Source organism: Sprattus sprattus (genome assembly GCF_963457725.1).
Source record: "Sprattus sprattus genome assembly, chromosome: 10".
In the NCBI taxonomy this organism is placed as follows: Eukaryota; Metazoa; Chordata; class Actinopteri; order Clupeiformes; family Clupeidae; genus Sprattus; species Sprattus sprattus.
The window spans coordinates 11,749,348-11,766,169 of record NC_137908.1 but is presented as its reverse complement, the minus strand read 5'-3'; the positions used below and the strand labels follow the sequence as shown (position 1 = coordinate 11,766,169).

Genomic DNA, 16,822 nt, shown 5'->3' with positions numbered 1-16,822 from the left:
TCAGGTCCCAATACATGCATTAACTATCCAACATTTCCATCCCCCTATCCACTGTAACTCTCATGCTTGCCTGTCCCTAACCTCTCCTTGAACCCCCATGACCTCACCGTCTCACTCCTCTCCATCTCCCTATCCACTGTTACTCTCATGCTTGCCTGTCCCTAACCTCTCCTTGAACCCCCATGTCCTCACCGTCTCGCTCTTCTCCACCTCCCCCCTCAGTGACCAACGGGATGAACCACTCTCCGCCCACCCTCAACGCGGTCCCCTCCCCCCCGCAGCGCTACAGCAACGGCCCGTCCTCCTCCTCCTCTTCCTCGCTGGCCAACCAGCAGCTGCCCGCCACCTGCGGCGCCCGGCAGCTCAGCAAGCTCAAGCGCTTCTTGACCACGCTACAGCAGTTTGGCAACGACATCTCGCCCGAGATCGGGGAGAGCGTGAGGAACCTGGTGCTGGCCCTGGTGGTACGTTGAAACCCTCTTCCTCTCTGCTGCCTCTTTCTAGGGCTGGAGGTTTAACATGGTCTTTATGTTTAGTTTGATGCCATTGTGAAACTGAAACTGATATGAAGTACTCAGCACAGTTCAGTGTGCTGCAGGCAGTATTCTTCAGTAGGTTAACGGATAGAGAAATGCACTTGTAACACAAAGGTTAGGTTTCATTTCCTGGGGAAGAAATACAGACGGTAAACCAGAGTTCAGTGCTGACCATGAAGTAGCAGTATGCAATTCTATGGTGAAAAATATTTTACCACATGGAGGGAAGACTTCTTTCATTCTTGAAAAGTCTTCCATTTCTTATTTTCCTCTGTTCTGTTCTGTGCAGAACTCCACTGTGACCATTGAAGAGTTCCACTCCAGACTCCAAGAGGCAACCAATTTCCCCCTGCGGCCATTCGTCATTCCTTTCTTAAAGGTAAAAGCTCCTCTCTCTCTCTCTCTCTCTCTCTCTCTTTCTCTCTGTCTACTTATGCTCTCACGGTTTAGCTGAAACTTGTGAGAAGGGAGCATTTCTCCAGTCTCTGTGTCCATATAAAGTTACTTTCTCAGGTCATATTTTTCCGAAAGGGGCTCTTTCTGTCTACTCTCTCACTAACTCTGTCTCCCTAAGACAGTAGCGTAATTTAACTTATGACAGAGCAAGGACAACTGTTTACATGGCTGCTATGAAATATCTCATCCAGTTAGACAGATGGGAATGGGCTCTGAGGATTACTTACTCTGTTAGAAGGATGTTGTTTCAGATTCAATGTGTGCTTAGTGTGAATAAGTTTGTCAGACACCTTCTTTTGTGATTTTGTTTTAATTCATGGATGATTCTGGCTTACTTGAGTATAATTGCAGATGACATTATAACAATGGACGGACCAGTGCTGACTTAAACTGTTGCACTTTGGTCTCTGCCATGGAAATCTAATTGGACACAGTCCTGACTGAAACAATATACCTGTTAAACAGGCGGTCTTGGGTGCAGAGCCTTTGAAACACGCTCCGGGTCTGTTTTAGTCATTACCGCTGCTTGGCATCCCAGTTTCTTAGATCCATGTTGATGCAGCCACCTCTTTTCTCCCTACAATAAGCATGATAATTTAAAGATGGTGATGGAGGAAGCAGCCAAAACAGACATTCGCTGACATCGGGTCCTATCTTTGATTTTCTGATTTATGGAGCCTTTCCTACCTTGCCTTCCCATCTCTGGGCCCAACATCTCCCCCCTTTTCCCCTTTCAAGGGGGATCGCTTTGGAGACATGTTCAGAGAGCTCGGAAGTGTGAAACATGACTATAAACCATTCTAGCTTTTTTATGGGCCCTGCGCGCCATATGGGCTCCAGTGCAGATTAACACAGGCGTCCAGAGCGTTTGCCCAACCAGAAAAAAAAAAGAAAACGGAGAGAGCATCTGAATGACAGACAGCATATGTGCCGGCGGGATCCTTCAAGATGAGGAGGAGGCAGGGAAGGATTTGCTCAGAGGAGTCTGGGCTTCATTAGAGCAGAGAGACAGAAATGGAGGGAAAGGGAGGTGGAGAGATAGAGAAATGGAAATGAGAATGTTCTGAGAGAGAGGAGGGCTTGGTTGACAAGGTTGAGGGGCTTTTGAAGGGTTGGGGGAGCTGAAAGGGTAAGGGTCAGGCTGAGGTCAAGTTAAGGTTAGAGAGCCAGGTTTGAATTTACTCTTTCAGAGAACACTACTTTTCAGACAGAGCTGTGATCTTTTGTTATGAACGGTGATGTCTGCTGCTGTTATACCACAGAGGGTTCTGGTGACTCTGCTGTTGCCATACCACACCACGAACCAGAGGACAAAAACAAAACACTCACAACCCTGATTTGAATAGCTCACGTTACCCTAGCAACAGCTCTTTGCCATGACATACACAAAAGCCCTTTTGGATAGAATTGGAGAAAGACAAAATAGAAGAAGAAAAAATATATATATATATTTTGAGCACGTACAAAGTGTCACGGCAAAAGTGTTCGTAATGGAAACATTCGTGAGCCCTTCTGGTTTGGTTCAGCTTGGTGAGACTACACTGTGTGTTTTTCTCCCACTGATTGCGGGTGAGATTGTGTTCATGGGAGTGATTCATGGGGTGCTCTCTGAGCTGGGGTTGTCAGACAGGGGTGACAGTTTGCAGGCCACGTGGGCTTTCAAAAAAAAAGAAAAAAACCTTGAGCAGACGCCACGAGCAGAGACACCGAGGCGGCCGCTAGGAGCCAGCCGTGCTGCTCGGCGCTCCAGAGGCGCCGGCACTGCACAGGTCTGGTGTTTGTCTCAGCTAGGGTCGTCACACACAGACGTGTACACACACATACACACACACACACACACACACACAAAGACACACAGACACAGATGAGTCTCTACAGGGTCCACACACATAACCCAGTGCTATGTGTGCTGACGACGGGGCCATATGTTGCTTATCTCTCATCTCCTCTCTTCTGGAAGTGATCATTTTATGGTGATAAAGACCAGAGACCAGAGGCCTGCTCAGCTTACACCCCCACCCCCCATACGCACCCTCCCTAGGAGCTGATCTCAGACCTGGGCTGATGTATTACCGTGAGGGCGGCTCTGTGTTTGTGGGTCAGAGTTATCTCCCTGCTGTCTGGGTGGTGTATCGGTGGTGGTTATTTTTGTGTGTGTGTGTGTGTGTGTGTGTGTGTTAGAGTGGCGTATCTCTCTTTCATGTAGTTACTGTCTCTCCTGCAGGCCAACCTGCCCCTGTTGCAGAGGGAGCTGCTGCACTGTGCACGCGCCGCCAAGCAGACCCCGGCGCAGTACCTGTCCCAGCACGAGCACGTCCTGCTCAGCACCGCCCTGCCCTCGCCGCCCGACTCCAGCGAGCTGCTGCTGGAGCCGCGGGAGGACAAGAGACACAGCCCCAACAGGTCAGCAGGTTCACACATACACAGATACACACATAGACACACATACAAACACATACACACACACACACACACACACACACACACACACACACACACACACTTATACACACAAACATACATGCATACGCATACATGTTCAAACTTGCACAAGCACATGCACATGCACACGTACAAGCACAATCACATGCACACGCACACATACACAGACACCATACACACACATACACACACACACTCATACACATACATGTTCAAACTTGTACATGCATACACACACATGTTCAAACTTGTACATGCAGGCCCATTCTGCAGAAGCATACCCTCCCCTGTGTACGCATACATGCTTATATATATACACAAAAAAACATACATGTATATACTGGGCTTAAACAAACACACACACACACACACACTGACATATATACTCCCCCACACGCAAGCACATGTATTTTCCCTCCGAGTCCATTCAGTTCACTGACTGTGGTGTGTGTTTGTTTCCATGGCTCCAGGGGAAAGGAGAACGGCTTTCATGAGCGGCCCCCGGCCCCACTGGAGCCCCCAACCAAACGCATCTGCACCATCAGTCCCGCGCCCCGCCACAGCCCCGCCCACCCGCTCCCGCTGGCCAGTCAGATCCACCCCACGCCCCCGCCCCTCCAGCATTACGCCATCGACGACATCGCCACCCCCCACCCTCTGTACAGAGAGCCCCACAGGATACTGGAGCTGAGGGAGCTCAAAGACAGACCCCGTCTGCCAGGTAATAAACACACACACACACACACACTCACACAAACACAAACACAGACTCTCAGTGACTCAATGAATGTGCACACAGTCAAACACAGACACACATGGACACACGCACACACAACCACAGACTCTCTCAACAACTCACATGAAGTCACAGTAACACACAAACAAAGACATAGTAACACAAACAGAGCAACCAGACAAACTGTCAAACAAACACACACACACACACACACACACACACACACACTCACACAGAGAAAGACCACACACGTGTACATATACAAAGAAACGGTAGAGAGCCTCTTGATCAGAAGTGTACTGCACCAGTTCTCAACTAAGCTTCTCTCTGTGCATCACCTCGCGACTTGTAGAAGTCATTGGTGTTGAAAGTGGCCCCCTTGTGTCTGAGAGCCACATCCAACCAGAAAAGGGCTTTAATTACAGCAATGGCTGTAGATCACACCCTTTTACATTCACAAGGGCTTAATACAGAAGAGCATTTCAACTTCATGATGAGAGCCATACCAGCGTTGGTGGTTGGAGCTGTGTGTGTGTGTGTGTGTGTGTGTGTGTGTGTGTGTGTGTGTCTGTGTGTGTGTGTGTGTGTGTGTGTGTGTTTAGACTTGTGTCAGATCCACTTAACGAGCCTCTGCTTTTCAGAAGTGGGCTATTCTGTTCAGCCAGAGTGGCTCCCAGATGGAATGTTGCAACAGCATGCCCCCACTGTAGACCAAAGGCTGAGTGAGTGTGTGTGTGTGTGTGTGTGTGTGTGTGTGTGTGTGTGTGTGTGTGTGTGTGTGTGTGTGTTTGTGGGGAGGAGTGGTACTGACAGCTGAGTTCCAGATGTTGCGGTCTCAATGGGGTCTGTTTTTCATCAGACCATCTCACTCTTTCTCTCTCTGTCTCTTTCTTTGTCCCTTTCTGTTAACTTCTCTCTTTCTCTCTCTCCTTCTCTCTCTCTCTCTCTCTCTCCCTTTCTTTCTCTCTCTCTCTGTATGTCTTCTTCCATCCTCCTTTAATAGTTCAGTCTTATAATGCCTTCATAAAGGAGACAGATATGACAGTTGGACCGAAAGCTACATCTCTTCAAACGAAATGCTGATATCATTATTGTCTCCCCTGTTTTATGGCGTTTTCGCCTTTCATGTCCCCCTGCAGTGTTGGGTGCGCCGCTGGCCTCCTAGTGAAGCCCGTTTGTGACAAATATTGACTGCACTGTGGCTTCTGTGTTGACCGTTGCTGCGTCTGCATTATCTTTTAATCAGGCACAAATGGAGGCTACCGTGAGGATTCAGTGGACCACAGGCTGACCGAAAGAGAGTGGGCAGATGAGTGGAGACATCTCGACCATGTAAGGATTTTTTTTTTGGTAAAATTGCTATAGTTGTGGGCTGCATGACATTATCCTGTTGATGTAAGTGTGTTAGACAAGCGCAGCCTCAAACTGTCCAACAGAATATATTTTGGAGAGTTTAGGTGGAATAGTTAAAAAAATACTAAAGGTCACCGAAGCACTCCAGAATTTGTAAGTTGGAAAAGTAAAAAAAAAAAACTTACGGTCACCGAAGCACTCCAGTATTTCTAAGTTGCTTTGACAATTCATAATTACATTTAAATAATTATATAATTATAATTATTCTGACAATTAAAACCTAGTCTGGTGCTGCGTTATCAGGCTCATGCCTCCAGCTGCTGTGTGAGTGAGACCTTGCTGACCGCAGTGAACTTTACTGAAGCATGTCTGCCGTTTTGTTTCCTTCTGCACAGGTTCTGAACTGCATCGTGGACATGGTGGAGAAGACCCGGCGCTCGGTCAACGTGCTGCGGCGCTGCCAGGAGGCAGACCGCGAGGAGCTCAACTACTGGAGGCGGCGCCTCAGTGAGCAGGAAGACCCCCGCAAGGCTGGACCAGGGGCTCCCCCCTTCTCCAAGACCCACAGCCCACACACAGCGGAGGCCCTCAGCTCAGGTGAGTTTCCCCAGGCACACACAGAGAGTCTATTTCCACTCAGTGCCACTCACTTTCAAAGCAAAACACAATGTCGTGTCAGTTTGGGTTGTAGCGCTTCTGGTGTTTGTAAGTGGAATACTGCTGCCTCCTTTGGTGTTTATAGGTACTGCATACGATGGTGCATTAGTGAGCTGGTTCTAGGGTTTGTTCCTGTTGTTTCTTTTGATGGAATACAATTCAGTGAAATTTGACTATGTTAGATGTTTGGTTTACTATGGAAAAAACTGATGACTAACACAGAGGCTAAAAAACCGTAATGTCTTCTTTAGAAAGTCAGTCAGTAGAGTAGGTTAGTGTGCTTGTCAGAAATATTTGCACATGTCTGTGCATGTGTGTGTGGTGTGTGTGTGTGGTGTGTGGGATGTGTGTGTGTGTGTGTGTGTGTGTGTGTGTGTGTGTGTGTGTTTGTGTGTTTGTGTGTGTGTGTGTGTGTGTGTGTGTGTGTGTGTGTGTGTGTGTGTGTGTGTGTGTGTGTGTGTGTGTGTGTCTGTGTGTGTGTGTGTGTGTTGTGTGTGTGTGTGTGTGTAGCCTGCTGATGCAGCAGGTGTCGTAGCGGTCGGTATAGATCTGGTCCAGAAGGCGAGGGTGTTGTCTGAGGACTGAGTTCTGGCTACGGGTCCACACGGCCATCTGTGTGAAGCACCGCTCCAAAGAGCCAGAGAACTGGCCCAGACTCCTCCACTCGCAATCAGCACACAGTGTACTCGTCTCTCGCTCTCCCTGGCTGTCTCTTTCTGTCCCTCTTTTCTTTCCCTTCCTCTCTCCCGCCCTCAAACACTACACTCTTTTCTCATGTTGATTTCTCTTTTCTTCCGCAGAGGCACAGAGAGACTTCCCAAACCACCCAGGATCTACTTATGTGCCTGAAGAGATCTGGAGGAAAGCCGGTAAGAATGGCACAATCCCCTCTGGGACTTGTAGTTTTTAGTTGATGCACAGACAGATGATCCACTGTAGCACTAAATCTATGTACTATCAGATGACAGTGAGAGAATGTAGCAAGCAACACAGTATTCTGGTGTCTGAACCCCTGTGTGTGTGTGTGTGTGTGTGTGTGTGTTTTTCCTGTAGAGGAGGCAGTAAACGACGTGAAGCGGCAGGCCATGGATGAGGTGCAGAAGGCCGTGGCAGAGGCTGAACAGAAGGCCTTTGAGATGATTACAGCAGAGAGAGCTAAGATGGAGAAGACATTGGCCGACACCAAGAGGAAGGCCGCAGAGGATGCCATCCAGGTCATCAACGAACAGGAGGACTCCAGCGAGGTAAGCAGATTATACACACTAATGCGCAACCACAAACACGTGCACGCACACACACAAACACACACACACACACACACAGGCATGCAGGCACAGGCAACTCTCACATTTACCCATTCACACATGCAATCTTCTACACATATAGATTTTCACTGTCAAACACACACACACACACACACACACATACACACACACACACACACACACACACACACACACACACACACACACATACACTCTAATGTTCATCCCTCTTCACTGAGAGCTCCTGGCACTCTGAATTGATCTTTAATTTTCCTCTCCCTTCCTCCCTCCCTCCCTCCCTCTCTCCTCTTCTGTCTGTTCTCTGCAGTGCTGCTGGAACTGTGGGCGAAAGGCCAGCGAGACCTGCAGCGGCTGCAACGCGGCGCGCTACTGCGGCTCCTTCTGCCAGCACAAGGACTGGGAGCGCCACCACGTCATCTGCAGCCCCAGCCTGCAGGCCCAGCCCAAGCCCCTGTCCGCCCTCAGCACGCGCATCCTGGCCAAGGCCCCCGAGAGCGCACCGGCACCCAGCCCTGGAGGCCTGGAGAAGTCCGCTTCTGGCACCTCCAGGGCCTCCACACCCTCCACCCCCACCGCCTCCACCCCGGAGGCCAACAGACACTAGAGTGCAGCGGGTGGGGGGTCAGCAGAGACACGTGAAGAGAGGAAGAGTGTGAAGCCATGATATGCTATGTATAGGAACTCAATAAGCGGAGCACCTAGTGGATGATGTGAAATGCAGCTGTGAAGTCAGGAGGAAAATTGCTGGCATTTATTCGATGACATCGGAGGAAATGGCACAGGCTTGAAGACACATCGTTATCAGCTGGAGAAATAGACAATCCTCCCAGAGAATGGACAGTCTGTGTGTGTGTGTCTGTGTGAGTGTGTGTGTGTCTGTGTGTGTGTGTGTGTGTGTGTGTGTTATTGGTGTGTGAGTGTGTGCTTCTTTGCCTGATGCTGTAAGCCATCAGAAAGCATGGGGAAAAAATGGGACACTTGATTTCTCATGTCTGAATTTCTTCTCGTTGGTGGCAACAGTAACCATGGAAAATCCCCTTGGTTTTTCCCCTCTGTATGTTTTGGCATTAATGTTGTCAAACCAGAACAGAAGGCATTCACTAGTAACATAAAAATGCTCTCCCACCTTTCTGTTATTAATGTATAGTATTTGTTGTTGTTCATCGTAATGCACGCACAAGTTGTCGTCAGGTTGGTGAGTGTGAGTGTGTACATGTATTGGTCTGCCAGAGTGTGGGTTCGTATGTACATGCTTATGTGTTGGGGGGAGATTTTGGAGATCTCTGAGGTACATTTTCTTCTGTTTAAAAAAAAAAAAGCCGACATTTACACTTTAAAGCATTTGTGTCAAAGCAGAGCAATATAAAGCATGTGTTCGGGTATCATAAGTAACCATGTGTCACCAAAGTTTAATTGTCTAACGGTTGTGTCACGCACGCATAGGCTTGACCTCAAAGCTACATGTAAAGATATCATGTCATGATGTCATCAAGTCACTGTCACAACCCAGGATTTGGAAGCACAGAATGTTTAAAAAAAGAATTTAATATTCAGTCAGTGTCATCTTTAACAAAATCAACAACCAATGTAGACAAACTCCATTTTCTCTGAAGCACTGCCATCCAATTCTGGTACTGGAAGGTGGTTGTACAATTTGGATGGTGACCCGGATGCTATTTCATGTTCAGATGAAGGGGTAATCCATCATGTAAAGTGGCCCTTCTGGTCCATGTTTGGCAGCCCTGTAAACGTATGGTGTATGGTGTTACCTGTTGGTGTTAAGAGCTCAGAGCATCTGAATCTCAGGAGTTACATGTATTTCCAAGGAGGTATTCCTTTGTTATGTTTAGATAAGATAAAGTGCAGAACATAGAGCTTTTTGTTTCTTTACTTTGTTGTCTCGTCACGTACCTTTTTTTCTTATGATACAAAGCAGACTTGATTCCATTATTTTTTCATTATAAAAATGTCATATCTGTAAAAAATAATAAGATTATCCTAAAGAATATCTTTATTTTGTGAGCCACATTGTTCTTCAACAACACTTTTTCGTGAGACTTCATAAGAAAGGGAATATTGATATGAAGTAGAACAATAAAATGATTAAAGAAAATTATGTAAATATCTTGCCTTATTTGTGTCTTTCCACACTGACATTTAGCAGATTTATAAAGGGATGTGTATACTTGCAGTTGTTCTACAAACACAGACCTGTTTTTTCTGTTAAACATTTGAATCTGCCTTTTTTGTCACATAATGTGTACTACTAGTGGTACTACTACTACTACTAGTACCACTATTACTACTACTACCACCACTACTACTAGTAGTACTACTTCTATTATTATAACCAGTAGTACTGGTAGCAGTTGTTGTATATAATAGTGTAGTACTCAATAGGAAAAAGTGGTAATAGTAAAATTAGTAGTAATAGTATATGAATTGTGTTTGTGAAAGGTGATGATAATTACACAGACAAAAATACTTAATACTCTTCAGATATTTAATGTTAAAATATTTATTTCAAAATGTTGGGAATATGAAAGAGTCACCTCAGACACAGCAGTAAAAGAGTACCTTCAGTCATGTTACCAAAGTAGACGAGGTGAAATCACCTTCCTGTGCAGCCCGGCACCTGCAGCTTTGCATTCGTTTTGGTTTGAAGACGCTCTGTCACCTAGCCCACTTCGCATATCTGCTTTGCATGTAGGAGTCAGAGCCTTTCATCTGTCATCATAATGTGTATAAAGTCCCATTCATTATGAAACAATCACGTATCCACGCCGTTTGGATCTCAATATTCATAATGCCAATTTAGCGACATTCATAAATATTAACGCCCTCTGAGCAGCTGCCGCCAGTACGGCGTTCACCGTACTACGCCAGGTGTTCAAGCGAGGTTAAACAGTCACGTATGCCATAGGTAAGAGCAGGCATTTCATACACTATCCTGCCAGCAGATGGCAGCCTTGCTCTGTCTTACACATCCGAGCGGCATCTCATATGGGCATATTAACACACCCACAATGGGTTGAGGAAAATACGTAGATTCTGAAGGTTCTCGAGTATATGCAATAAAATCATGAAATCTGAAACAAAATCATTATATTTTTGTTGGCCGCACAATAACACCGTCTCTTCTCGATCGCACCACACACATACATCACTGCAGATAGCGACAATGCAAGGCCTCGATGTAAAACGACCGCGGGCCTTGGGCTGATTTGTTCAAGGGCACAGAGGCGGCCGTCTACGGGCAGGGACCCTGTGGTGACTGATTTATTTTCACTCGAATTTTTTCCGGTTCTGCCACTCTGTATTTTCAAAGGCTGACGAAAAGCATACTCTTCCTTAAGCCTGCAGCATCGGGCCTGAGGTCTTCTTCACAAGTGACAGGTAATTTGTCTCATCTAAGTCTGAGTCACGCATCTTGTCAGTCCACAGGCATGGCAGGCACTGTTACAGAACTGTAAGTACAGACTGAAGATGTTATATAAGGGTTTAAAAGAGACAACAAGCACACAATAAATGTGCAGATGCCTGACGTGCATGTAACTGATTTGATCATGTTCAGCATCTGTTGTCTTGCACCATAAAGAGTCTCTTTTGATGTCTCTGTGCCTCTCTCCCTTTCCTTTTCCCTGGCTTTGGCTCTGCTGAAGGGGAAACATAAAATGGCTGTGACAATGAGTGGGGTAAAAATAATGTGAGTACTTACATGGCCCCTGTCACTTCAGATCTGTTTGTGTTGGCTATAATTGTGGCCAATCTCTGAACTGTGTCTTTACGACTGCAGGGACCTTGAAAGCATCAAGTGTGACAAAATGGACATTACTAAACAGCTAGACACTGTTAAGACATCAACACTGGACTGCCAGATGAGAAGATAAGACAGCCAGAGTGATGCAGCCCCAAAATACCCCTGTTCTGTCTGAATTTATCCATTTTACAGGAAGCCCTATGTAAGTACAACAATAGATATCTGACTGCTCAAATATGTACAACCTTTCACCAGTGTTGGACTGCACCTTTACTATTGCATTGTCTGATGGCTCTATAAGGTAGCTTAAGGGGATCGATGCAGCGTATGGGCATATCCAACTCACACAAAGGCTCTCTAGCGCCACCAAGTAGTTAGTGGAGGATACAGCAAGTCCCTCAGCCAAAACACACCTGGGATTCATCCAGTCCTCATGTCAGAAATGTAAGTAAAGTTTCTTTGTTGCGTTGTGCTATATACTCAAATGACAGTAGAAGATAGGGTTTATAACAGTGCAGTCATCGTACATATGTAATGGTGCAGTGTAGGTATGTAGGGGAAGGGGGGGGGGGGGGGGGGGGTACAGTGTGTGTGTAATGGGGGGAGGGGGGGTGGTACAGTGTGCGCGTGGGGGGGCATAAAAAAATATCAAATTCTGCGGATTCTTTTCTCAGCGTAATCCCAGCACTATGAAGTATTCACAGTACAGGCCCTACGAGTAGCAGGTGCTCATCAAATCTGGGTTATGGCCAACTGTCTATTGGAGTGTTTTGCTACTGTGTCCAAAACACATTTTGTCAGCAGATTCCTCCATCATGTATTTCTGTAATCAGTGGACAGAGGTTTTCGGATGACTCACGCCTCCAGAGCCATATTTGTTCATCTGGCTTTCTGGTGGGGTTTCATTTTTCCTTCTTTCTTTCTTTCTTTCTTTCTCTCTCTCTCACACACATACACTCTCTCCCTCCTTCTCTCTTTCTCACGCATACACACACACAAACACACACTCACAATCTCTCTCTCTCTGTCTCTCTCTCTCTCTTTCTCCCTCATCCTCTCTTCCTCTATTAACCTGCCAAATTCTCTCCAGCACTGCGATTAGACGGGAGTGTTCAAACAAACTCTTATCTTAAGCTCACCACTCACTCTGTCCCAATGCCTCCTCCACACTTTCTCCAGGGTAAATCCTTGGCATTTCAAATAAAAAAAGTCTTATGGCATCGAACGACATGACAGATTAAAAGGCGGGAGAGGGAGAGAGAAAAATAATGGGCGCTTCGATTCTCTTAGTCATGGTGTCGACTTAAAAAAATGAAACCGCTGAGAAAAATGGAGAATAAGACCGGCTAACTGTTTCCAGTGTCAGCTCCGCAGACAGTCATAATACCACCCGAATGTCTTTCGATTGGTTCTGTCAGGGCACAACAATGCTCTCGGAAAAGCCTATTAACTTTAATCAACGTAACTCGTGTCCCTTTCTCTGCAGAGGGTGCAGGCCAGACTCAGTGTTGGCCACATTACAGAAAGGCTGGAACTGTATCGTCCAACCAGAGTTTTCAAAATTGCTGCATTCGGATGGTGCAGTTGTGTCTTGACTCGGTTCCAGCACACACGTACACGCACACGAACGCACACACACACACACACACACACACACACACACACACACACACACACACACACACACACACACACACACACACACATTTTCAGGCTGAATTTTAATAGGCAATGAGCATCACAGAAGGAGCACTTTAATTTTTGCTCCCTTTATTTTACTGATAATTAGCTGGAGAGCACTTTTTGAATCGGGGTTGTTTTACTTAATATCTCGTTGACAGGAATTGTATGGCAGTTTATTCATTCTTTTTATTCCCTTTCAGCCTCTGTGCCATTGTCTTTGTCTTTAGCTCCACTTTGTGCTTCGGTTTCTCTCTTCTTCTACTCTCTCTCTGTCCCTCACTTCTATCCCTCTCTTTGTCTCTGATTCACTCTCTCTCACGTCTCTGTTTCTCTTTCTGTTGTACTTTTCTCTCAGTTGATGCCCCCCCCCCCCCCATTCTCTCTCTTTATATGTGGCCTCTTTATCTCCCCTTCTGTAAAATAATGCATCTCGCTAATGATTCCAGTCATTTTGGGGAAATGGTTTCCTCTCAGCAGTGGTACTTTGTCTCCCTCTGCATTTGCTGTGCTGTGTGCAAATGGCTCCAAACGGTGCAGTCTGACCCGCCAGCCTATTTGCCTCAGTGCTTTTTTTAGGCGTCTCCTTCTTGAAAAACGGAGCTAGTGAAGCATAACCCCGTCTGACTCATTCAGAATTGCATAATTTTATTTATTTATTTTTGTCCTTCAAAACAGTATGTTCTCTGGAGGAGAATAACAAAGCAGACTGGATTTTTCATCTCCCTCTTCGGGTTTCTGTACTGAAAGCAAGTGAAATAAGGAGGAGAAACGAAAAGAGAGAGAGGGAAGAAAGGATGGAAGAAAGAAAGAATGGACATTGACAGAGAGGGCTATGATAGACCTGTAGCGTAACTAATCCCTCTATCAGTATGACTGGGAGAAACTGCTAGGTCAGCCCAGCAGCAGGGGTCCCTGGCGCTGCACAGACCTATCTGGCACATCGCAAACATATCACACAAGAGCAACACTGAGCTGGAATATAAATATGTCCAGGGTCCACTCTGTCCCCTCAACAGATAAAGCCCCCCATATGGAAAATATCTGACAAAAATGCAAAGGAATCACTCTTGTCATGTACAATTCTTGCATGATAAGTCTGTCGTAAACTGCTTGCATAAACCTTTCATAAAAAAATGGCATAATGCCTTTCAACACACAAGATAGGTCATATATAAAACATATATATGATTTGTTATTGTATATGCAAGGGGCCATAATTATGTTTGTTAACACATTGCTATTGTATTTTGCTGTAGAGAAATTAACATATATGAATTTTACAGACTTTCTCCTCGTCATTCATTTAGCCTTATGCTCTGTGGAACATCACGCTCCCATAACTCAGACAGGCTGATGCCTCTCTGGAGGGACCTCCCACTAAACACAGACTCTCCAAGAGCCAGTTCTGGGCAACCATGGCCACCCCCCAGAGGCCTGATGACTGTCTCTAATCAGCTATGTGAATAGATCGCTACGTCAACAAAGCTGGCAGGCGTGGCAAGGTTGATGTGTGCGCCCCGTCAACACCTGGCACTCTCGATTCCACCCTCCTTTGCCCCTGCTCTGTTCCAGCACGCCACCACTTCCGCTCACTGAAAAGCAGACAGCGCTTCGCTTGATGGGTGGATTTGCCGCCATTGATCTGTGAGAAATCGAATGGGTATAATACAGTGTAGGATCTTTTAGCCCCTGAGAGTAATTTATATGGTGGTGCTTTTAATTCCCAGGTACCCTACATACACAAAAGCAAGCTAATGCGTGTCTTGTGTCAAGCCCCTTCCCTGTGCCGCATTAAACACATTAAGCGTTGCAACTGGAAATAGTCCTCAAAAGCATCATACCGTTGATAGAACGCCCACAGACAACACTGATACCAAGCCATTAGGCACATGGGCTTCTGTGTTGTGTCAGGTCAGTTAACATATGCTAGCCATACTTTTTTGCATATTTTGTCCTTGGTTTGAAGGCTATTAGTGTTTTTCTCTTTTTCGGCACAGAAGACACACAGCGTGTCGTCAGTGCATAAGTCACTTGTGCTGTGTGTGTGCTGTGTGTGTGCTGTGCGTGTGCAATGTGTGTGCTGTGTTTGTGCTGTGTGTGTGCTGTGTGTGTGTGCTGTGTGTGTGCTGTGTGCAGTGCACTGGAGAGAATCCAAGCAGGCAGTGAAGCCGAAGGTCTAACTCGTGCAGCGGCCATGTGGTTGTCTTAGGTTTGTTTTATTGGATGCTTTAAATAAACACACACACACACGCACACGCACACACATGCACACACACACACACACACACACACACACACACACACACACACACACACACACACATACACACACACACACACACACACACTTGATGCCTTTAGTGTACACAGAATCAGTGGGAGGTACAGCACACACATGATTGCTTTTAATCTAAAAATCGTGACAGCACAGCAACCAAGCAGAAAAAAGGTTTGGTATCTCTGTTTAATCATACGCATTCCCAAATCCAGCCTAAACGAATGTATCCTAACTAGCCAGTGCCTGAACCCCTGCATGGATCAAACATACCATAGAGATCAACAGTGAGATCTTTCATGCGATAAGAAATCTTCATTATCAGTCATAATGATCAGGGCACCGGCAGCTGCCTGCGCACTGAGGCGGCAAAAAGCAGAAAAAGACTAGAATTTTCTCTGGAATTAACACAGATTGCATTTACAAAACACAAAATAAGTTTCTCTATTTCTTGTCAACGTCTAGGTTCCATGAGAGCTACTTACGCAAGTGTTGAAAATTATTTTCATTTCTGTTGCAAATGCGAGGCCGTGAAAATATACACAAAGACTACAAAGGCTCTTCTCCTTTGAACTATTTTAGTTTTGGTTTCTTTTTTCCTTCCGAAAGGCAGAGGCGGAGAATATTTCTACTTTTGAGGCAATGGGAGGAGGAAGAGGCAAGCTGTCATTGCCAAGATTAAAGAGATGTTAATTAAACTTTAATCACCCAAAAAATCAACACCGTACAGGACCGTACGCAAACAAACCTCTCCTGTTTATTTCTGTCCGTACATGAGGAAGTACAATGGATGCCATCAACCACAAAAATACATTAACTTTTTTTTTGTCATCAAAACCAAATCACAATGACAGTCATGTTCACAAAAACTCAATAGCATCAGGCAGGATGGCTATCGAAGGTAAGCATCGCTGAGATCCAAATCATACCAGAATGATGAAACATGGGTAATGCAGTAGAGCTCCTAGGTTGGATACCTAGGATATGCCTCTGGCTAAGACTAGTCTATCCACAACATCATCAACTTTTTTGTCTTATGCCAAGGATTGATCTCCTCCTCTGAAGCAAAATGAAAAAAGTTAAGTCGGCATGCATTTTTAAAGACACAGCTATCCTTGATATTTTTCTTAAACCTCTGGCTATCTTGAGAAGTAACTACAAACCTCACATGTTGGTTATGAGCTCTCTATGTCTTTAATATTTATCTTTGATGCTTGTTTATAAGATGTTCCACTTTTCCTGATCTTAGTTCACAGAATGTCTTCTAATCAGAGAGTATAGTCTTGCTTTTGAAGCCACGAAAAAAAGCTTCAAGTCCTCTTTTTGCCACTGGCTTACGCAAGACACTGAAGGACTGATTTTCTATACATGCACTAAAGGAAAGACAAATCACATGCCTGTTCATAGCATATTTCCCCCCCATGCAGGGGGAAAACTATCAAATATCAAATGAGACATGATGATGCAATCAAGAAAGAAAAGAGTGTAGGAAATGTGTGCTCGGGAATTACAAGTGTTTAGCTTGCAACAAACACGCAGTGGATTCTTTGAAATATTCTTATCGTGGGCGCTTGGTTTTCCACATGGGGGGGGGGGGGGGGGGGGCTGTGGATGCTGTGGACCTGTTAGTCGTTGCTG

General features: G+C 45.8%; 1 protein-coding gene across 2 annotated transcripts in view; it reads left to right on the top strand.

Annotated features, from left to right (window-relative positions):
* cbfa2t2 (CBFA2/RUNX1 partner transcriptional co-repressor 2) overlaps positions 1 to 9,570 on the top strand; it is a 32,823-nt gene extending 23,253 nt beyond the window's left edge. For both annotated transcript variants that reach the window (XM_080845566.1, XM_080845567.1), the window contains exons 3-11: positions 223 to 464; positions 826 to 915; positions 3,217 to 3,395; positions 3,905 to 4,155; positions 5,417 to 5,502; positions 5,919 to 6,120; positions 6,981 to 7,049; positions 7,234 to 7,424; positions 7,774 to 9,570. In XM_080845566.1, coding sequence (XP_080701692.1) covers positions 223 to 464; positions 826 to 915; positions 3,217 to 3,395; positions 3,905 to 4,155; positions 5,417 to 5,502; positions 5,919 to 6,120; positions 6,981 to 7,049; positions 7,234 to 7,424; positions 7,774 to 8,070 — 1,607 coding nt within the window. In that variant the 3' untranslated portion in view covers positions 8,071 to 9,570. The remainder of the gene's footprint in view (positions 1 to 222; positions 465 to 825; positions 916 to 3,216; positions 3,396 to 3,904; positions 4,156 to 5,416; positions 5,503 to 5,918; positions 6,121 to 6,980; positions 7,050 to 7,233; positions 7,425 to 7,773) is intronic.
* Positions 9,571 to 16,822: the final 7,252 nt, after the last annotated feature.